This window comes from Microcaecilia unicolor, chromosome 10, assembly GCF_901765095.1.
Source record: "Microcaecilia unicolor chromosome 10, aMicUni1.1, whole genome shotgun sequence".
In the NCBI taxonomy this organism is placed as follows: Eukaryota; Metazoa; Chordata; class Amphibia; order Gymnophiona; family Siphonopidae; genus Microcaecilia; species Microcaecilia unicolor.
This window is the reverse complement of record NC_044040.1, coordinates 38,694,226-38,717,979: the sequence shown is the minus strand read 5'-3', so window position 1 is coordinate 38,717,979 and position 23,754 is coordinate 38,694,226. Positions and strand designations below refer to the sequence as shown.

General features: G+C 43.9%; 1 protein-coding gene across 2 annotated transcripts in view; it reads right to left on the bottom strand.

The window, feature by feature from the left end:
- SLC2A13 (solute carrier family 2 member 13) overlaps positions 1–23,754 on the bottom strand; it is a 277,867-nt gene that overhangs the window by 14,083 nt on the left and 240,030 nt on the right. The window contains exon 10 of one of the 2 annotated variants that reach the window (XM_030215885.1): positions 4,939–5,092. In XM_030215885.1, the coding sequence (XP_030071745.1) occupies positions 4,939–5,092 (154 nt within the window). Of the gene's footprint in view, positions 1–4,196; positions 5,093–23,754 lie in introns of those variants that run through there. The other variant, XM_030215884.1, reaches the window with a different exon arrangement.

Here is a 23,754-nt window from a genome sequence, read left to right as displayed (position 1 = left end):
ATTAGGAGTTGTGCTTGTTCATTCATAGGATGATGTGGATTCAGACTAGAGCACAGATATGCAAGGGACTTCAGCCAAAAACACAGATATCATCTGTTAAGTCCAGAGGCCCTTAATCACATGAATCTCTCAGCAATGATGACCAAGGCAGAAATTCATGAGACCATGTCAACAGCATTGTATGCACACCAAAAAAAACAAAATGTGAGTACCACATTCATCATCTTCCAACAAAACCAAATTAAGGTGCTGGAAAGGTTTTTTTTTTGTTTAAAGTAAGGCATATATATACTAGACTAGACCATATACAGCTGGTGAGAAACTTCATACAGAGAACAGAGCCACAGAAGATTTCCTAGATGGCTAGAAGTTTCTGATCCCTCCCCAGAGGGGTATTGCAGTGGTCCTTGCACCACTTGGCATTTTTTCATGGCTGAACTATGGGATAGGCTTCACTTTACATTTAAGATCTAGACACAGACTGTAGACACTGGAGCCTGTCGCACTGAAGTTTGCTGCTCTAAAAGTAGTTTGTGGACCACAGCAGCTACTGCATCTTCAGGAGCTTTGATAAACTTGACTAAGTCAGAACCTGGTTCAGCTTCCTGTTGCAGTGGGGAAAGGTTATTTTCTTTTCCTATCTTCTACACAAATCTGCAGTATGAAATATCCTCATACAGGGAGATATGAGGAAGATGGATTGGATGGGATACCAGTAAGTAAGTCATTCCTAACAGGGAGGAGTCATATTTTTGTAATGTCTTCCAGAACACAGAGACAGAATATGGAGTCAATTAATGCTCTTCTTGCAACTCAGAATCTGATAAAGATATGAGGTGAATTACAGGATCCTAAGAAGATTGTGCTCCTCTCTGTGCTGGAATAATCTCACTGGACTGAGAAAGCTGTTAAACAGGTTAGAATGGATCTTGATAAATGGCTCCTAGAGTGCGGCTATTCTGGTAATTGCCACCATGATCAACACTGTAATTGAAGTCAGTGGCTTTTTAGTGGAAGAAGAATGAACTTGCGGATTCTCTGCATGGGTCTATGCATCTGGATAACAGGTAACAGGATAGCCTTGTGTAGGCAGTGGAAATGAAGAAGAGACACAACATAGATGAATCTGAATGGATTCTTGTGGATTTTGCAAATGAAGATGGCACAGGATCTCTCTCTATGCAAGAATGATGATTATCATATGCTTCTTCAGTGCAGGAACAAGTAGTGTGTGTCTTCGGTGCTGTTCAATGCTGGTCATCCATTACCCTTATATGGCATCTCTAATGTGTGCATGTTTCTCCTGCTCAAACTGATGGACTTCTATCAAGCTACTCTGCACTTCTGGACCCCGTAAAGTTGGCCGACATCTGTGCTGAAGAATTTTTCTTTATTTTTTGAAGCTGCTTTTCTACCTTATATAGCTCTTGGATCCAAAAGAGGTACTGTTTCTGTGCCGTCAAGGACATTTGTTCTCAGCCACAGCACCCTTCATGTTCATGAGAAGGCCCCAGGGAAAGGCTTTTGTAAGTACTGTATCATGCTTGGTATGGCCTGGGCCTTGGCTCCATGCTGAAACAGAAGCAGCAGCGGCTGTAGCTATTGGAATTAAAGCAACTAATTTTAACTTATCTTTTTTAATCAGCTAACAAGAAATAAAATATAAGATGAAGAAAATGATGACAACTGCTTTGGTCTTCAAAATAATATTCTGGGAGAACTTTATTTTCAAGTCCATTCAGCAAGCAGGCAAAACGCCTTGAGGGAACTGAAACGCATGATCTAATTTCTGAGCTCTGGAAAAATTGTTGGGACGATATCAAGCAAACAAAGGCGATCTTCTATTGATCAGTAAACCAAAAACAGCATAAAGATACCTATCATATGTGACTACTGCAAATTAAAAAGAAGTTCTCTCTCCATCCATCTGTTTACTGAATGAACAAAACACAAACAGCAGCACAGAGCCTTGGTCTTCACTCCCAGTCATTCAGAGTCATCAAAAGGTCAGGTTATCCCTAATATAAATGTATGACAGATATTTCCATGCTTACTACTTCAACTGTATGCAAATCTTTCTCAAGCATATTCATTAGGGATATCCTGAAAATTGACCCACTGACAACCTCGAGGACTGAAGATTAATGGCATAGAATAAATACAAAGTATTCATTATCTATTTAATCTGTGGTGGTCACGTATGGTTTGTTTCCTTCTGCTGTTGTTTTATGGTCAGATTGGATCAGGTACCACTTGTGTGCCTGATCCAATCTTGTTTGTCAAAGGAGAAAATGACTTAACAGGTATAAAGTCAACTTTTAAAGTTATTTAAAACTGGTAAAGTGATTTAGTAGAAAACTCCACTCTCTTCTGCCTGGCCAAACGTATAGGTAGAGGCATATTTTCAAAGCACTTAGTAACCTGTGGAACTCTGTGTTTGAAAATGAGCCCCATAGTCTTCACTGCATAAGTACTTTACACTGGGCTAAAAAAAAAAAGTGCAATTCCTTTAAGTATGGTTGGATTGATGGATAAAACAGCGTTTGCACTTGACATTTTCAAAGGTACTTGAGCTATTTTTTTTTTCCTTCCTGGTTGCCCCCATAAATAGTGGACTAAAGTATGCAGGTGTCTTTAGTACATACACCTTGCAGGTATCAATTCTGGAAGGGGTTTCCTTTTAGTTGAGTCAAAAAATAGCTCTATACATTGCAAACAACAGATTGTCAGTATTGTAGGGGCAATTATGAACAAGGTGTTGGTATAACTTGTTATCCAAGTATTTGATCCGCCTCTTTTTTTCTTTTTGAAACATTCTAAAGTGCACATTGAAATACGCTTTCATTTTTTTTTTTTGCTAGTTATTTCCATAGTAGGTACTACTTGGTGTAGAATAGAAAAGGGCGTAATCTGACATTTATAAATAAGAATTCTGTTTATAAATGTCTTGCTTTATTAATGTGTTAAGTGGACTCAGTTTATTTTTACCATCACTTTAAGAGGCGGAGGCTATATAGCTTCATCTAATAAACTTATCACGTTTACCCTCCAACATTCATATTATGATATTTTCCCTTGTATCATTATCTTTTATGTGTATATGTATATATATATATATATACACACACACACACACATAAAAAGATAAATGATACAAGGGAAAATATCATAATATGAATATGAATGTTGGAGGATTTGATGGCGCTGGGCAAGTGTTAAGTTTATTAGATGTTGCTTTATTAATGTGCAGTTTAGATTAGCATTATTTTCAGCATTTTTCTGTATTAAATTTCCTCAATTTTCCACATGGCAGGAACCACTTGTACAGAAATATTTATTTTGTTTATTGCACACCTTGGTTTGTGAATCAAGTTTGTAATGGCACAGTGGTATTGCAGCATGATTACTACCTGCAATAGTTTGCAGTGCAATTAAAAAAAAATCAAGATTAAGCATTTTCAAAAGGCTTGGCTCACTGAAAGAAGTACAAGGGCAAGTACACTTGGCAAAAGTTATTTTTATCAATATAAAAAGTCTAGAATGGATGACAAATGTGTGACAAGTTTACCATCTCTAGATAATATTGTTTTAGTGTATTTGTATAACTATATCCAAATTTATTATTGTGAGTGGAGGAGTGGCCTAGTGGTTAGGGTGGTGGACTTTGGTCCTGGGGAACTGAGGAACTGAGTTCGATTCCCGGCATAGGCAGCTCCTTGTGACTCTGGGCAAGTCACTTAACCCTCCATTACCTGCCACATTGAGCCTGCCATGAGTGGGAAAAAGTGCGGGGTACAAATGTAACAAAAAAACAAAACAAAAAAAAATATTATGTATCAGGATTCGAACTAATATGTCTAGAATCCACTTACAGATTACATAATAATGCTTTGAAATGAAAATGCTAACTCAGACTGCAGGGGTGCTTTCTAGTGCTGTTGCAGCACTATGGATATCTTTTTTGATTTATAACAAACCTTAATTAAATAGCTTACAATAAATTCACAACTTCTTCAGAAAGCTCTGGAGAGTAAACATTTTGTGCTTAGGTATACTCTTTGTGCAGTTTTACAAATGTAAATTTTAATAGCTATTCTAGTGCTAAAATTATATTTATATGGAATGCTGTTAAGTTTAATGTGCAAAATTATCTCAAAACTTAAAAGTATGCACAATATAAAAAATCTGTTGCAAAATACAAATATATGTTTAATTTTCTCTTATATTACAAATTGTTCTAGATTGTAAAAAAAAATCCTAATTGTATAAGATTAACTTCAAGTATTCTTTGATTTCACTCTTTCATTATAAATGGTTGCTTATCTTGACATGGAAGTCCTACTTTCCATAATCTAAACCAGTTATTTAAAGGAAGACAAACACAACATCATTTGAAAAGAACAAAGTAACAAAGAAAATAAGCTGTTGGTTTTCTACAGTACCATCTAATATAACTGCACTGCAAATGCAGGGGTGAAGGTTTAGGAATGTTCTAAAATATTAATTTGGCAAATTGTCTACATTAAAATCAAAGTGAAAATACACAGTAAAGCAAAACAATAGTGGAATACTGTGCATTGAGTGGAATACTTCATTTGGATCACTTCAAGCAGTTTTATACAAATTATTCTCACATATTGGTCTAAAGAAATTAGTTTGGCAAGTTAGCTTGTTCGTCTTGCTCTTCGGTTGGTGAAAACCAACAGGAGGTTTAATTTGTTTCACATTAACACTTTTAGGTTACAGAAAAGTTCATAGTCAGACAGAAGAAAAGAGAACCAGACCAGAAGCAGGACAGTGAGGTCACCAATAGCTGCCTTTTCCCAGAAGGCTTTCAAATGATTAGGTACACCTGTAGTTGACAATTATTCCACATCAGAAGCATCATTGTCAGAAAGATGATAATTACTGCCCTTCACCCGAATATATTCTATATACCTCCCCTCATCTGATTCTGAAGCACCACAAGTACATAGCTTGTTTTCAAACAATGATTCAATTTCTTCTAGCTTTTTCCCTTTAGTTTCTGGAAGGCAGCCATAAATGAAGATAAGTCCCACAGCAGCAAATCCTGCATACAAGAAGAACGCTCCTGCAATATACAAAAATACACATTTTCAGTAACATTTTTTTCAATCAGATAAAGGAAATTAGCTACAATTCTATGCAAAGAAGCTTATCTGATATGACTGAAGCAATAAATCTCTTTTTTTTTAAATAGAAGATATTATGCACTTACTGCTAAGTTAGACTGAAGAATGTCACATTAATACGCTACTATAATTGTTCTCAGACTTAGGCCTTGTTTACTAAGGTGCGCAAGCATTGTTAGCACGTGCTAAATGCTAGAGTCGCCCATATGTTTCTATTGGCAATTTTAGCATGTGCTAAAAAACGCTAGCACGCCCTTAGCGCTACTTTGTAAACAGGGCCCTAAGAATTCTGTGTATATTTGTTTATAAATTATGAATGGATAAATTTGAAAACATTGTTTAAAGGAGGAGAAAAATGATTTATCTACATGAGAAGGTTTAGCATACTTTACATTAGCACATCAAATTCTATGGGTATATTCAAGCCAAAATACATGCTCAGTTGACTATTCTGAAAGAAAATTCCAACAAACCATAAAATTACAGTACAATGCTGATTATCTGGACTGTCCTCTGCAGGGGGTGTGGTCCGGATAATCATAAAACTGGATAATTGGACATACCTATTTTTAAAAAGAGCAAACAGATCATATGTTGAACATTAGTATTATTTTGAACAAGTTGGCACAAAAAATTACAAACTACAGTATAGTACTGTATTTCTAGTTCATACAATACTGTATTTTCTATTTTAAAAGGTAAATACACTGTAATAAGGTATTTTAAAAGTAAAATACAGTGCAGTATTTCTTATACTGTATATACACTACTGCATTACTAAGTAAAAAATGAATTCTTAATTGCTTCAAGGCTGATTTTTGTTTCTCTGCTGCAAGATCACATACAGGTGAATTTTCGAAAGAGAAGGGTGTCCATCTTCCGACACAAATCGAGAGATAGGCGTCCTCCTCACAAGGTTGCCCAAATCGGCATAATCGAAAGCCGATTTTGGGCGCCCTCAACTGCTTTCTGTCGCGGGGACGACCAAAGGTCACGGGGGTGTGTCGGCAGTGTAGCAAAGGCGGGACTAGGGCGTACTTAGGAGATGGGCGTCCTCAGGCGATAATGGAAAAAAGAAGGGCGTCTCTGACGAACACTTGGGCAACTTTACTTGGACCATTTTTTTTCACGACCAAGCATCAAAAATATGCCTGAACTGACCAGATGACCTCCAGATGGAATCAGGGATCACCTCCCCTTACTCCCCCCCCCCCAGTGGTCACTAACCCCCTCCCACCCTCAAAAAAATCTTTAAAAATACTTTTTTCCAGCCTCTCTGCCAGCCTCAAATTCCATACTCAGGTCCATTGCAGCAGTATGCAGTTACCTGGAGGAGTTGTAGTGGGTGCAGTGTACTTCAGGCAGGCAGACCCAGGCCCATCCCCCCCCTACCTGTTACACTTGTGGTGGTAAATGTGAGCCCTCCAAAACCCACCAGAAACCGAAACCCACTGTACCCACATGTAGGTGCCCCCCTTCATCCGTAAGGGCTATGGTAGTGGTGTACAGTTGTGGGGAGTGGGTTGGGGGGGGGTTGGGGGGCTCAGCACCCAAGGTAAGGGAGCTATGAACCTGGGACCTTTTTCTGAAGTCCACTGCAGTGCCTCCTAGGTTGCCCGGTTGGTGTCCTGGCATGTCAGGGGGACCAGTGCACTACGAATGCTGGCTCCTCCCACAACCAAATGGCTTGGATTTGGTCGTTTTTGAGATGGGCGTCCTCGGTTTCCATTATCGCCGAAAACCAGGGACGACCATCTCAAAAACGACCTAAGGACAACCATCTTTAAGGTCGACCTCAATTTCATGATTTGGGTGTCCCCGACCGTATTATCGAAACGAAAGATGGACGCCCATCTTGTTTCGATAATATGGGTTGCCCCGCCCCTTTACGGGGCCATCCTGTGAGGACACCCTCATGAAAACTTGGGTGCCCTGTTCAATTATGCCCCTCATAGTCTTTTCAGACAAAGAAGCTGGATCGCACTGCTTTCTTCCTGCTTTTCCAGCCAAGCCACTGCTGTATTTAAACATTCAAAGACTTCTGCATGTGTTAGTCCCACATTAGCATTAACTTGGTGATCAGCATCAATTTCTGATTCTTCATGCTCCTTGTCTTGTACTGATTCCACGATTCCATCGGTTATGATCTGAAACACTGAATCATTTGCATCACTGCATATCCATTCTCAACATCACAATCAGAGCAACCAGGAAGCTGTAGAAGATCTTTGGCAATGTTTTTAAGGACATCTTCTTCTTCTCCCTCGCTGTGTTTTTCTGATTTGTTTAGAATTATGTTCCATACATTTTTCAGGGTTTGGTTTTTAACCCGATTCCAAGCATCAGCAACCATATAGGAACAATCTTATTTTCAATTCTCGTATATGTTGGATCATGCCACATTCATTTTCTAGGTCAGCCAAAATACGTTTTTGTAGAAGTTGTTTCCTGTAAAGTTGTTTCAAAGAAGCGATAACTCATAGTAACGTAGTAGATGATGGCAGATAAAGACCTGTACGATCCATCCAGTTTGCCCGAACAAGATACCATATGTAATGACTTTATGATCTGAAACTATGGATACCTGATCTTGATTGGTCCTTGCCATTTTCAGGGCATATACTGTAGAAGTCTGCCCGGCACTGTCTTTGTTCTAATATTCTGAAGTTTTTGAAGCCCCTGAAAAGCTCAACTGCAGTCCATCCAAAACTATTCAGACACAATTGGGGCACTGACCTCAGAAGGTTTGCCCAGCACTGGCTTTAACTTCCAATTAGCGGTGTTGCTTCCTAATCTCCACTAAGCTTCTTTGGATCCATTTCTTCTGATCAGGATTCCTTTGTGTTTATGCCACACATTTTTTAATTCAGTTACCGTTTTCATTTCCAATACTTCCCGTGGGAGGGCATTCCAGGTACCCACCACCCTCTCAGTGAAGATATACTTCCTGACATCATTCCTGAATCGGCCCCCTTTCAACCTTAATTCATGTCTTATACTTCTACCACCTTCCCGTCCCTGGAAAAGGTTTTGTTTGCAAATTTATACCTTTCAAATATTTGAACTTCTGTATCACACCATCTCTGTTTCTCCTTTCCTCCAGGGTATGTGTATTCAGGTCAGCAAGTCTCTCCTCGAATGCTTGCTACGTAATCCCCATACCATTTTCGTCGCTTTTCTCTGAACCGCTTCAAGTCTTTTTACATCCTTAGCAAGATACGGCCTCAAAAAATGGACATAATACTCCAAGTGGTGCCTCACCAACTATGCAGCCTAGCATTCTTCTGGCAGCAGCCACCGCCTTGTTGCTTTCTTTCGTCACCTTGAAATCCTCAAACACCATCATTCCCAGGTCTCTCTCCTGAGCAGAGCTTACCAATCTCTCTCCTCCTATCCATTATGTCTCTGCACTTCCTTGCATTAAATTTTAACTACTCTTAACTTAGGGGATATTTACAAAGTAAAGCACAGCAAAACTAATGTCAATTTCAGAAATAAATACTCTGGATTTTTTACAAAATAATCTTTTTATTACATTATCTCTTATAATATTAAGAAATCACAGTAAATACATTCATGCTATCCACTCACCCCAGTCAGACCACATAAACCTATGAATAAAATGTTCCATTATGTTAGATATTAGCAATAAACCAAATAGAAGGTCCCAAAGAGCTTCTTAACTTGCCCATAAAGTCCATAAAGGGCCCATAACAATCAAGATTTCTTTTTCAATGAAGCCACAACAGTGGTGACAGTCCATTTAACCCATTAGTGCCCAATGTTCCCATATGCAGTGGCGTAGCTAGACCTCATATTTTGGATGGGCCTAGAGCTAATATGGGTGGGCACTATAACATAGTAGATGACGGCAGAAAAAGACCTGCACGGTCCATCCAGTCTGTCCAACAAGGTAACTCATATGTGCTACTTTTTGTGTATACCCTACTTTGATTTGTACCTGTGCTCTTCAGGGCACAAACCGTATAAGTCTGCCCAGCACTATCCGTATGAGTCGTGTTTCATGGGATAGTCTAAATAATGCCTTAGCATGCACTTGATGACAAAATTATCTGCCCAACAGATGTCCTGCATCAAAATAAACCACATACATACTTTATGTATGTATGTATTCCTCTTTCCCACATGCATCACTTTACACTTGCTCACATTAAATATCATCTGCCATTTGGATGCCCAGTCTCCCAGTGTCGTAAGATCCACTTCTTAATAACTTTGTGTCATCAACAAATTTAATTACTTCACTAGTTATTCCCATCTCTAGATCATTTAGCCTTTCCTTATAGGGAAGTCATCCCATCCCCTTTATCATTTCCGTTGCCCTTCTCTGTACTTTTTTAAAATTCCGCTATATCTTTTTTGAGATGGCATTGACCAGAATTGCACACAGTATTCAAGGTGCAGTAGCAGCATGGATTGATGGCATTATAACATTCTCATTTTTGTTTTCCATTCCTTTCCTAATAATTCCTAACATTCCATTTGCGTTCTTAGCCATCGCTGCACACTGAGCAGAAGGTTTCAGTGTATAATCAGTCTTCAAGGGCCACAAGCAGGCCAGATTTTCAGGGTATCCCCAGTGAATGTGCATGAAGAGATTTGTATACAGTGCCTATTTCATTTATTTGTTAGGAATATATTCTGAAAGTCTGGCCTGTTTGTAGCTCTGAGACTGAACTTTTCCACAAATTCACCGTCCTTTCTATGAAGAAGTATTTTCTTGGGTTACTTCTGAGTCTATCCCTTTATCCTTTGCCTCCTCATTCCAGAGCTTCCTTTCAGTTGAAAGAGACTTGCCTTCTGTACTTTTATGCCACACAGGTACTTAAATGACTCTCATATCTCCCCTTTCCTGCCTTTCTTCCAAAATATACATATTGAGATCTTTGTTCCCATATGTTTTATGATGAGCACCACTGACCATTTTAGTAGCCACCATCTGGACCGACTCCATCCTGTTTATATCTTTTTGAAGGTGCTGATGTAGATATGATGAGGGATGATAAGCAGATCGCTCTGAGAGGATCTAAGAATTTGAGATGGTTGATATGGAATGAGTAAGTTAATGAGGAAACCATGAGTGAAAACCAGTCTTGTATTTGATCCAGGAAAGTACAGGACGCCAGTGTTCTTCTTGTAGTAGAGATTAGAGAATGACACGGGGATGGGGGCAGAGACCACAGGGATACGGCGCAGACAGATCTCGTGGAGACGGGGACAAACTTTGTTCCCATGCTGGTCACAATTAGCAAAATTTGCATGGGGGATCCTGTACATTCCTGCTACCAGCAAATTTTCTAAGAAGACATTTTCTATTGCAGGAAGGACTGTGGAAGACAGGAGAGCTAGTCTGAATCCTGAGATTGTTAATGACTTCTTCATCCACAGATTAAAAAATCATAAAAGTGCTTCATAGGGTATTTTTCTCCCCCGCTAGGTCATATAGATCGGGTTGTATTTTGTACCCCTGAACATTTTAAGAGTGTGGATTAGGATTCCTTGGGGTAGTAGAAGTCAGCTATTGTTGGGGTTGGAAAGCTAGAGGGTGGTGGTGGGGTTTCTGTAGTTGCTTGTTGTTGTTGTTTTGTGTTTGTGATTTATAAACAACAGTTGCATAGCATATTGTTCCTTTTTATACTTTAGTAAAAAGATTTAAATATAAAATCATAAGTGTTGGATGCTTCTGCAGATGGGGACAGAGACAGGGCCTGTGGGAATGGGACGGGGACAAACTTTGTCCCCTTGTCATTCTCTAGAAATGTCATATGGGAGAGATGGTGTACGGCTAGAACAAGTGTGGTGGAATCTGAGTGGGAGAAAGTACTAGTTACCCCGCTTTCTAGTTGATCAGAGATGAAACTGCACATCTGAAGACTTGGTGCACTACCTAGCTTTGTTATAGTCTTTATCTTTTGTGATCTGACCTTCCTACATGCTATAAGGAAGAGTGAGACTTTTGTTTACATTGGTATAGTGTGGTTTTCAGGTATTACTTGAATACTGAAATGTTCTGTGATCAGTTAGCTATAATAGCTTTCTCAGCAAGCAGTTTTGCCACTGGAGAGAGAGGTGAATATTAATGTGCCCCGAACATGAGTACTGGTACCAGCTTGTTTAATATATTTGTTAATCTGGAAAAAAAAAGGGGGGGAAGCATGACATAAACTTGTCAATTAGGTAAAACACAAGTAACATGTAGAACACATGAGAATCTGGTAAGACTGGTGACATGGGTAACTAAATTGAGTCGTTTTAATTTAAATGGGGTATAAGAAATATTTCATAATCGTTTATCCTAGTTAATCCTAGCCCTTTACCATTTTCCTCCATATTTCAATTATCTAGCTTAAATCACCATTTAATTTAATCTGGTCCTAACTCAAGTTTTACTGGTCTAACATTATATGATGTATTTTACTTTCTGTTAATATATTTGAAAATGTTCATGCTTTTCTAATTGTTATGTAAGCCACATTGAATCTGAATTCTATATTGACTAATGCAAGATATAAATATCATAAATAAATATGATTGAATCCTTTTATATTGAAGAACAATTTGATGGGTGTATTTTGAATTGGTCTCAAGCGGCTTATAGTGAATAAATTGCTACCTTGTAAAGCTTATTTCAATAATTTAACCTTTTAATTACCAATAAAAGGACAGGTGAATGTAGTTGATCGTATCCAAAAAAAGGTGTTCACAAAATTAATCTCAAGGCAAAAAAATATTCCTTAGCATCTTGCTACACTGTTCTGCACAAGTGGGTGTTATCCCTTCCTATCAGCAGGTGGAGGTTGAGAAAACTAAATTTTGTTTATTATGTTATACATTGCTTCTAGTTCACAAATACCTGGATGGTTCAATGTGGATTACAATAAAAAGAGACTGACCGTACAAAATTCAGGAAATTACATATTCCCAAACAATAGTAATTGGTTAATTAGACACAAAATGTATACCAAATAGCCAAGTTTTTAAAGTTTTTCAAAACGTCAAATAACTAGAATCAATTTGTATTCCCAGTGGTAGAGAATTCCACAATAAAGCAGACTGATAATAAAGAGAAGAGTTAAATATAGACCTAAATTTGAGTTGTCTGACAGAGGGGAAAATGTAAAATTACAAGTATTGTAAGAAGAATTGATATGAAGTACACTAGCTCAGTCACAAAGATAAAGAGGCAGTAGCCATTCAGGATTTTATAGATAAAAGCACAAAGCTTAAATTGGGTTCTGGCCTCTACAGGAAGCCAAAGTAACTTCATCAGCAATTGAATAACCGATTGTTATCCAGAGGCTGAAAATATAAGCTGAACTGCTATATTCTGCACTAGTTGACTTCTATTAGAGATCCTGTATATATATGTATGTATGTGTGTATATGTATATATGTGTGTGTATATATATTATATATACATATATATATATCACACACACACACACACACACACAGTGCAAGCCGCTTAAGTGCAAGGGTCTGAGACCAAAGAAATGCATGCGGTTAACCGGAGCGTGCACTTAACCGTTGTGACCCAAAGAAGCTCGACATCTGATAAAGCGAATGCTACATACCTGTAGAAGGTATTCTCCGAGGACAGCAGGCTGATTGTTCTCACTGATGGGTGACGTCCACGGCAGCCCCTCCAATCGGAATCTTCACTAGCAAAGTCCTTTGCTAGTCCCCGCGCGCCCGCGCGCACCGCGCATGCGCGGCCGTCTTCCCGCCCGAAACCGGCTCGAGCCGGCCAGTCCAGTATGTAGCAAGACAATACAAGGGAAGACACAACTCCAAAGGGGAGGCGGGCGGGTTTGTGAGAACAATCAGCCTGCTGTCCTCGGAGAATACCTTCTACAGGTATGTAGCATTCGCTTTCTCCGAGGACAAGCAGGCTGCATGTTCTCACTGATGGGGTATCCCTAGCCCCCAGGTTCACTCAAAACAACAACCATGGTCAATTGGGCCTCGCAACGGCGAGGACATAACTGAGATTGACCTAAAAAATTTACCAACTAACTGAGAGTGCAGCCTGGAACAGAACAAATAGGGCCCTCGGGGGGTGGAGTTGGATCCTAAAGCCCAAACAGGTTCTGAAGAACTGACTGCCCGAACCGACTGTCGCGTCGGGTATCCTGCTGCAGGCAGTAATGAGATGTGAATGTGTGGACAGATGACCACGTCGCAGCTTTGCAAATTTCTTCAATGGAGGCTGACTTCAAGTGGGCTACCGACGCAGCCATGGCTCTAACATTATGAGCCGTGACATGACCCTCAAGAGCTAGCCCCGCCTGGGCGTAAGTGAAGGAAATGCAATCTGCTAGCCAATTGGATATGGTGCGTTTCCTTACAGCCACTCCCCTCCTATTGGGATCAAAAGAAACAAACAATTGGGCGGACTGTCTGTGGGGCTGTGTCCGCTCCAGGTAGAAGGCCAATGCTCTCTTGCAGTCCAATGTGTGCAGCTGACGTTCAGCAGGGCAGGAATGAGGACGGGGAAAGAATGTTGGCAAGACAATTGACTGGTTCAGATGGAACTCCGACACGACCTTTGGCAAGAACTTAGGGTGAGTGCGGAGGACTACTCTGTTATGATGAAATTTGGTGTAAGGGGCCTGGGCTACCAGGGCCTGAAGCTCACTGACTCTACGAGCTGAAGTAACTGCCACCAAGAAAATGACCTTCCAGGTCAAGTACTTCAGATGGCAGGAATTCAGTGGCTCAAAAGGAGGTTTCATCAGCTGGGTGAGAACGACATTGAGATCCCATGACACTGTAGGAGGTTTAAATAACAAAAACGATATGCATAAGATCACGAAGATTTTTAAAGATCATTGGGGCATATTACAAACACTACCAATATTTACAGATACGAAGATTCGTTTCGCCTATAGTCGATCAAGGAATCTGAAAGAACTTTTATGTCCATCTTTACTACCTTCGCTTACACAGAGAATTTCTATTTTTGAAGGACATAAAAAATGTGGCAACTGCAATATGTGTGAAGTGATGTTAGAAATAAAAGAATTTGTTCATCCCGAGTCTGCACGAAGATTTACTCTAAATGTTAACACTAACTGTAAATCTAATTATGTGGTTTACTGTCTAATCTGTCCATGTGAGAAACTGTATGTAGGACAGACTACACGTACGTTGCAGGTTCGATTGATCGAGCATCGTAGTGTGATACACACAAGAAAGACAACTACACCTTTGGCTCTTCATTGTGATAGAGCACAGCACTCCTTTATGGAGCTACGATGTTTTGTGCTGCAGCAAATTGAAGCTTCCACCAATAGAATTGGAGGCGACATAAAGAGATCATTGTTTCAGTGCGAACAAAGATGGATACATCGTTTGCACTCATTGGTTCCAGTGGGTCTAAATGGAAAGATTGAATGGGGACATTTTTTCTAGTTATAGATGCATATGGGTTGATTGCTGTAGTTCAAAGTAAAGATACATACAAAAAAATTCTTTTTTTATTCATAAAAATTTTTTTTGGGAATTACAAAACTTTATTTCCAGTTAAGATTGAACGAGTATAGACTGATTGGCCACACCAACTTCCGGCGTCTGACGTAGGAAGGTATTTAAATCGAGGGGCCATTTTCTTTTTCAAGTTGGTCCGTAGAAGTGATTGATTTCGAGTTTAGGTAATTTTGAAGGAAGTAATGTATACCTTTACAATGTTAAAGTTAAACTTATACTAATATATTTTTCTGTTGCAGATAGACGCAGACCAAATGACCCTGAGGCAGGTAACGAAACGCTGGCCATCGTAGGTCATGGTCGAGTTTGTCGTCATATCAAGAAACAGAAAATTTGTATTTTCGGACCTTTTTGAAAAGCTAAGTGAAAGCTAAGTAGCAAAATAGCTCTCTATGGTCTAAATATCAATGATAGAAGAAATGAGTATATATTTATACAAAAAATTACTTTATACCCGAGGTGTTTGCCTGTGATGAAACAGCCCAGCCCCCGTGAGCTTGTTTGATACAAAGCCGGGGGTTTTTGAGGTAACACCTTTAGGTCAAAAAAACGCTAGTTGTGTTTTCATATCTTCTCCATTTTTTCACTTTTGTTATTTAAACAGCTCCAATAGGAGGAGATTACCTTCTAAATTTACTAGAATTGACTGTAGGAGGTTTGACAGGGGGCTTTGACAAAAGCAAACCTCTCATGAAGCGAAGAACTAAAGGCTGTCCTGAGATCAGCTTACCTTCCACCAGGTAATGGTATGCACTGATTTCATCAGCTGGGTGAGAACGACATTGAGATCCCATGACACTGTAGGAGGTTTGACAGGGGGCTTTGACAAAAGCAAACCTCTCATGAAGCGAACAACTAAAGGCTGTCCTGAGATCAGCTTACCTTCCACCAGGTAATGGTATGCACTGATTGCGCTAAGATGAACTCTTACAGAGTTGGTCTTGAGACCCGACTCAGACAAGTGCAGAAGGTATTCAAGCAGGGTCTGTGTAGGACAAGAGCGAGGAGCTAGGGCCTTGCTGTCACACCAGACGGCAAACCTCCTCCACAGAAAGAAGTAACTCCTCTTAGTGGAATCTTTCCTGGAAGCAAGCAAGATGCGGGAGACACCCTCTGACAGACCCAAAGAGGCAAAGTCTACTCTCTCAACATCCAGGCCGTGAGAGCCAGGGACCGGAGGCTGGGATGCAGAAGAGCCCCTTCGTCCTGCGTGATGAGGGTCGGAAAACACTCCAATCTCCACGGTTCTTCGGAGGATAACTCCAGAAGAAGAGGGAACCAGATCTGACGCGGCCAAAAAGGAGCAATCAGAATCATGGTGCCTCGGTCTTGCTTGAGTTTCAACAAAGTCTTCCCCACCAGAGGAATGGGAGGATAAGCATACAGCAGGCCCTCCCCCCAATTCAGGAGGAAGGCATCCGATGCCAGTCTGCCAGGGGCCTGGAACAGAACTGAGGGACTTTGTGGTTTGCTCGAGATGCGAAGAGATCCACCAAGGGGGTGCCCCACGCTTGGAAGATCTGACGCACCACCCGGGAGTTGAGCGACCACTCGTGAGGTTGCATAATCCTGCTCAACCTGTCGGCCAGACTGTTGTTTACGCCTGCCAGATATGTGGCTTGGAGCACCATGCCTTGACGGCGAGCCCAGAGCCACATGCTGACGGCTTCCTGACACAGGGGGCGAGATCCGGTGCCCCCCTGCTTGTTGACATAGTACATGGCAACCTGGTTGTCTTTCTGAATTTGGATAATTTGGTGGGACAGCCGATCTCTGAAAGCCTTCAGAGCGTTCCAGATCGCTCGCAACTCCAGAAGATTGATCTGTAGATCGCGTTCCTGGAGGGACCAGCTTCCTTGGGTGTGAAGCCCATCGACATGAGCTCCCCATCCCAGGAGAGACGCATCCGTGGTCAGCACTTTTTGTGGCTGAGGAATTTGGAAAGGACGTCCCAGGGTCAGATTGGACCAAATCGTCCACCAATACAGGGATTCGAGAAAACTCGTGGACAGGTGGATCACGTCTTCTAGATCCCCAGCAGCTTGAAACCACTGGGAAGCTAGGGTCCATTGAGCAGATCTCATGTGAAGGCGGGCCATGGGAGTCACATGAACTGTGGAGGCCATGTGGCCCAGCAATCTCAACATCTGCCGAGCTGTGATCTGCTGGGACGCTCGCACCCGCGAGACGAGGGACAACAAGTTGTTGGCTCTCGTCTCTGGGAGATAGGCGCGAGCCGTCCGAGAATCCAGCAGAGCTCCTATGAATTCGAGTCTCTGCACTGGGAGAAGATGGGACTTTGGGTAATTTATCACAAACCCCAGTAGCTCCAGGAGGCGAATAGTCATCTGCATGGACTGCAGGGCTCCTGCCTCGGACGTGTTCTTCACCAGCCAATCGTCGAGATATGGGAACACGTGCACCCCCAGCCTGCGAAGTGCCGCTGCTACTACAGCCAGGCACTTTGTGAACACCCTGGGCGCAGAGGCGAGCCCAAAGGGTAGCACACAGTACTGGAAGTGACGTGTGCCCAGCTGAAATCGCAGATACTGTCTGTGAGCTGGCAGTATCGGGATGTGTGTGTAGGCATCCTTCAAGTCCAGAGAGCATAGCCAATCGTTTTCCTGAATCATGGGAAGAAGGGTGCCCAGGGAAAGCATCCTGAACTTTTCTTTTACGAGATATTTGTTCAGGGCCCTTAGGTCTAGGATGGGACGCATCCCCCCTGTTTTCTTTTCCACAAGGAAGTACCTGGAATAGAATCCCAGCCCTTCTTGCCCGGATGGCACGGGCTCGACCGCATTGGTGCTGAGAAGGGCGGAGAGTTCCTCTGCAAGTACCTGCTTGTGCTGGAAGCTGTAAGACTGAGCTCCCGGTGGACAATTTGGAGGTTTTGAGGCCAAATTGAGGGTGTATCCTTGTCGGACTATTTGGAGAACCCACTGATCGGAGGTTATGAGAGGCCACCTTTGGTGAAAAGCTTTCAACCTCCCCCCGACCGGCAGGTCGCCCGGCACTGACACTTGGATGTCGGCTATGCTCTGCTGGAGCCAGTCAAAAGCTCGTCCCTTGCTTTTGCTGGGGAGCCGCGGGGCCTTGCTGAGGCGCACGCTGCTGACGAGAGCGAGCGCGCTGGGGCTTAGCCTGGGCCGCAGGCTGTCGAGAAGGAGGATTGTACCTACGCTTGCCAGAAGAGTAGGGAACAGTCCTCCTTCCCCCAAAAAATCTTCTACCTGTAGAGGTAGATGCTGAAGGCTGCCGGCGGGAGAACTTGTCGAATGCGGTATCCCGCTGGTGGAGATGCTCTACCACCTGCTCGACCTTCTCTCCAAAAATATTGTCCGCACGGCAAGGCGAGTCCGCAATCCGCTGCTGGAGTCTATTCTCCAGGTCGGAGGCACGCAGCCATGAGAGCCTGCGCATCACCACACCTTGAGCAGCGGCCCTGGACGCAACATCAAAGGTGTCATACACCCCTCTGGCCAGGAATTTTCTGCACGCTTTCAGCTGCCTGACCACCTCCTGAAAAGGCTTGGCTTGCTCAGGGGGGAGAGCATCAACCAAGCCCGCCAACTGCCGCACATTGTTCCGCATGTGTATGCTCGTGTAGAGCTGGTAAGACTGGATTTTGGCCACGAGCATAGAGGAATGGTAGGCCTTCCTCCCAAAGGAGTCTAAGGTTCTAGAGTCTTTGCCCGGGGGCGCCGAAGCATGCTCCCTAGAACTCTTAGCCTTCTTTAGGGCCAGATCCACAACTCCAGAGTCGTGAGGCAACTGAGTGCGCATCAGCTCTGGGTCCCCATGGATCCGGTACTGGGACTCGATCTTCTTGGGGATGTGGGGATTACTTAGTGGCTTGGTCCAGTTCGCAAGCAATGTCTTTTTCAGAACATGGTGCAAGGGAACAGTGGACGCTTCCTTAGGTGGAGAAGGATAGTCCAGGAGCTCAAACATTTCAGCCCTGGGCTCGTCCTCCACAACCACCGGGAAGGGGATGGCCGTAGACATCTCCCGGACAAAGGAAGCAAAAGACAGACTCTCGGGAGGAGAAAGCTGTCTCTCAGGAGAGGGAGTGGGATCGGAAGGAAGACCCTCAGACTCCTCGTCAGAGAAATATCTGGGGTCTTCTTCCTCTTCCCACGAGGCCTCACCCTCGGTGTCAGACACAAGTTCACGGACCTGTGTCTGCAACCTCGCCCGGCTCGACTCCGTGGAGCCACGTCCACGATGGGGGCGTCGAGAGGTAGACTCCCTGGCCCGCATCGGCGAAGCTCCCTCCGCCGACGTAGTCGGGGAGCCCTCCTGGGAGGTGGCCGCAGTCGGCACCGCACGCGGTACCGACGTCGGGGACCTCACCCCGGGCGATGGGCCAGCCGGCGCCACGCTCGACGGTACCGGAGGCGCAAGCACCGCCGGTACCGGAGGGGTAGGGCGCAACAGCTCTCCCAGAATCTCTGGAAGAACGGCCCGGAGGCTCTCGTTCAGAGCGGCTGCAGAGAAAGGCATGGAGGCCGATGCAGGCGTCGACGTCAGAACCTGTTCCGGGCGTGGAGGCTGTTCCGGGCTGTCCAGAGTGGAGCGCATCGACACCTCCTGAACAGAGGGTGAGCGGTCCTCTCGGTGCCGATGCCTGCTGGGTGCCGACTCCCTCGGCGACCCAGAGCTCTCGGTGCCGACGCGGGGAGGAGACCGGTGTCGATGCTTCTTCGACTTCTTCCGAAGCATGTCACCGGAGCTCCCCGGCACCGACGAGGAGGACGTAGAATCCATCCGTCGCTTCCTCGGGGCCGAGGTCGAAGCAGGTCGATCCCGGGGGGGCTGTACCGCAGGAGCCCTCAGGGTAGGGGGAGACCCACCCGAAGGCTCACCGCCACCAGCAGGGGAAAGGACAGCCCTCACCTGCACTCCTGACGATGCACCACCGTCCGACGACATCAGCAGACGAGGTCCCGGTACCACCGACGCCGATGCAGCTATCCGATGTCTCGGCGCCGATGCAGAGGGCCGATGCCTCAATGCACTCGATGCACTGGCGGCCGAGGATGAAGGTCTGGACGCTGACGACGTCGATGCACTCGATGACCCCGGTGCCGATGCCGACGAAGAGCCCGAGAACAAAACGTTCCACTGGGCCAATCTCGCTACCTGAGTCCGCCTTTGTAACAGGGAACACAGGCTACAGTTCTGAGGACGGTGCTCGGCCCCCAGACACTGAAGACACGAAGAATGTCTATCAGTGAGCGAGATTACCCGGGCGCACTGGGTGCACTTCTTGAAGCCGCTGGAAGGCTTCGATGTCATGGGCGGAAAAATCACGCCGGCGAAATCAAAATCCGAAATGACGAATTTTTAGCACCAAAAACTTTGAGGGAGAAAAAATCTCGACCGAGGCCGAAAAGAGGCCTACCCCGACGACGAAAGAAAACTTACCGGGGCAAAGACTGGAAATACGGGAAGGGGCAAACGAAACCCAAGGGGGTTTGCGGAGCACTTTCCGAACGAATTTAAACTTTTCCGAAGAAAAAACACGTCGATTGAACAACGGACGCGCGAGGTCGACTCTCCAGGGCTCAACACGGCAAAAAACACAGCCGTACCGAGTGCGGACGAAAGAAGACTGGCCGGCTCGAGCCGGTTTCGGGCGGGAAGACGGCCGCGCATGCGCGGTGCGCGCGGGGACTAGCAAAGGACTTTGCTAGTGAAGATTCCGATTGGAGGGGCTGCCGTGGACGTCACCCATCAGTGAGAACAAGCAGCCTGCTTGTCCTCGGAGAAACATATGTACAGTATAAAGTCTCCGTTAACTGACAGGCTTACTTGAAGTAATCAGTTATAGTCCTCTGTACAGTAATGGGTCTATGAGTTCCATAGACTACGTCTGCCAGATGGTAAAAACTGTCATAGCACTGATATCCAGTGGCCTTCAGATAGGCGCGCACGGTGTTGATGCTCTCCAGCGCTCTTGCAAAAGTGACAGGTGGAGGTTGTTGAATTTTGTCAGCATCTGCCTTGCTGCTCATTTCATCCTCTGTTTCATCATCCGCCGTTGCTGCCTGCGTGTAGGCGCATATCTCCACATCACTGCTGTCGTCAGCTGTTTGTAGATCATAATCAATAGCTACGTAGCGATGAAACTCCTTCTTCAGTAACACCGGCTGGGATGTCAATAACCTGTTCATCTGACACATTTGCAACAGCTGCATCTGTTTTGTCCCTTTCCACATCCTTAACAAAGCTTGTCCGCTTGTAGCAGTTCACAGTGGTTGCCTGTGTAACATGATTCCAGGCTTCTTTCTGCATATGTAGGGAATCCAACAGTGATAGATTATGAGCCAGTTCAACAGCACGTTTATGGTTGCCAGTCTGGTCATTCATAATGCTCATCAGATGACGTAGCACAAGAGCCCGATAATGTTGTTTGAAATTGGCTATTATGCCCTGATCCATAGGTTGGATCAGAGAGGTAGTGTTTGGTGGCAGGAAGACCACCTGTTGACGTCTGACATCTTCTCTGTGTACAGCACAGTTATCACAAAGCAACAAAATCTGACACTTTTGTGCCTCATTCTAGTGTCTAACTTCTTTAGCCACTGCTTCCAAATTTCCCCAGTCATCCATGAATTTGCGGTAGTCTCGTATGACACAGGAAGTCGCTTAACTTTCTTGAAACAACGGGGCTGTTTGCTCTTTCCAATGACGAGAGGTTCCAACTTCTCACTCCCATCCATATTGCAGCAAAGGAGGATCGTCAGTTGGTCCTTCACGTTTTACCTTCAGTAGTTTCAGCATGTTTGATTCCATCAGGAATCGCTCTCCAGTAGAGACCGTTTTCGTCAGCATTGAAAATGTCACGAGAAAACCTACAATGGCTCCCACTTAAGGAACGTATCGCTTTCAAGGTATGCTCACTAGTTCATAAAATTATCCATGGAGACGCACCAGCTTACATGTCAGACCTGATTGACTTACCATCTAGGAATGCCAAAAGATCATCCCGCACATTCCTTGATCTGCACTTCCCCAGCTGCAAAGGAATGAAATACAAACTAATGCATGCGTCAAACTTCACCTACCTGAGCACGCAGTTATGGAATGCACTGCCACGCAGCTTGAAATCGATTTACGAAAGAACGAACTTCCGCTAATTACTGAAGACCCATCTCTTTAATAAAGCCTACCACAAAGATCAACCAAGGTGAATATGCACAACTCGCCCATTTATGGTGGTGAATGGAATTCGCTCGGAGGAGGGAAAGGTGAGTAGTGGAGTGCCTCAGGGATCGGTGCTGGGGCTGATTCTGTTCAATATATTTGTGAGTGACATTGCCAAAGGGTTAGAAGGTAAAGTTTGCCTATTTGCGGATGATACTAAGATCTGTAACAGAGTGGACACCCGGGAGGGAGTGGAAAACATGAAAAAGGATCTGAGGAAGCTAGAAGAATGGTCTAAGGTTTGACAATTAAAAATCAATGCGAAGAAGTGCAAAGTGATGTACTTAGGGAATAGAAATCCACGGGAGACGTATGTGTTAGGCGGGGAGAGTCTGATAGGTACGGGCGGAGAGAGGGATCTTGGGGTGAGAGTATCTGAGGATTTGAAGGCAACGAAACAGTGTGACAAGGCGGTGGCCGTAGCTAGAAGGTTGTTAGGCTGTATAGAGAGAGGTGTGACCAGCAGAAGAAAGGGGGTGTTGATGCCCCTGTATAAGTCGTTGGTGAGGCCCCACCTGGAGTATTGTGTTCAGTTTTGGAGGCCGTATCTTGTTAAGGATGTAAAAAGAATTGAAGCAGTGCAAAGAAAAGCTACGAGAATGGTATGGGATTTGCGTTGCAAGACGTATGAGGAGAGACTTGCTGAACTAAACGGGTGATATGATACAGACGTTCAAATATTTGAAAGGTATTAATCCGCAAACGAACCTTTTCCGGAGATGGGAAGGCGGTAGAACGAGAGGACATGAAATGAGATTGAAGGGGGGCAGACTCAAGAAAAATGTCAGGAAGTATTTTTTCACGGAGAGAGTAGTGGATGCTTGGAATGCCCTCCCGCGGGAGGTGGTGGAAATGAAAACGGTAACGGAATTCAAACATGCGTGGGATAAGCATAAAGGAATCCTGTGCCGAAGGAATGGATCCTCAGGAGCTTAGTCAAGATCGGGAGGCGGGGCTGGTGGTTGGGAGGCGGGGGTAGTGCTGGGCAGACTTATACGGTCTGTGCCAGAGCCGGTGGTGGGAAGCGGGACTGATGGTTGGGAGGCGGGGATAGTGCTGGGTAGACTTGAACGGTCTGTGCCAGAGCCGGTGGTTGGTAGGCGAGGATAGTGCTGGGCTGACTTATACGGTCTGTGCCAGAGCTGGTGGTTGGGAGGCGGGGATAGTGCTGGGCAGACTTATACGGTCTGTGCCCTGAAGAGCACAGGTACAAATCAAAGTAGGGTATACACAAAAAGTAGCAAATATGAGTTATCTTGTTGGGCAGACTGGATGGACCGTACAGGTCTTTTTCTGCCGTCATCTACTATGTTACTATGGAACACAGAAATTTTTAAATAAATTTAAAAATGTCAATCCTGCACTATCCCACAATGCTAGGCAGGTTACAACTATTATATACATAAAATTTCACAAGAAGAAACCTCTCCCAAAAGTGCCAGCCAAAACACACATCACCCAAACCAATTACACACCCAAAGCATCACAATATGTGCCACTTTGAGTTTGTAAATGGACAGAAAAGCAACAGGTAAGTGTACGCATACCCGTGTAATTGGCAGCTTTAAATGTGCTATTAGCTAAATAGTGTATGCTCGAGCTGGCACCCCTAGGAGAGGTCTCTTCTCATGAGATTTAAATTGGTCTCTTCTACCTTCTGATTAATAGTGTATAGAACATACATAAAATTTTGCATATTAATTACTAGACAAGCAACACTTAAACTTGAGAAGACATAAGTCTACTATAATGGCAAACATCTAAACACACATCACAGTATCCTGTAAAAATAATTACAGCAATGGCACTTATCCTTCAAACTTTGCTTTATAAGAAACGTAAATGCATGATTAAATTGTGTTAAAAACCACCTTTTCTA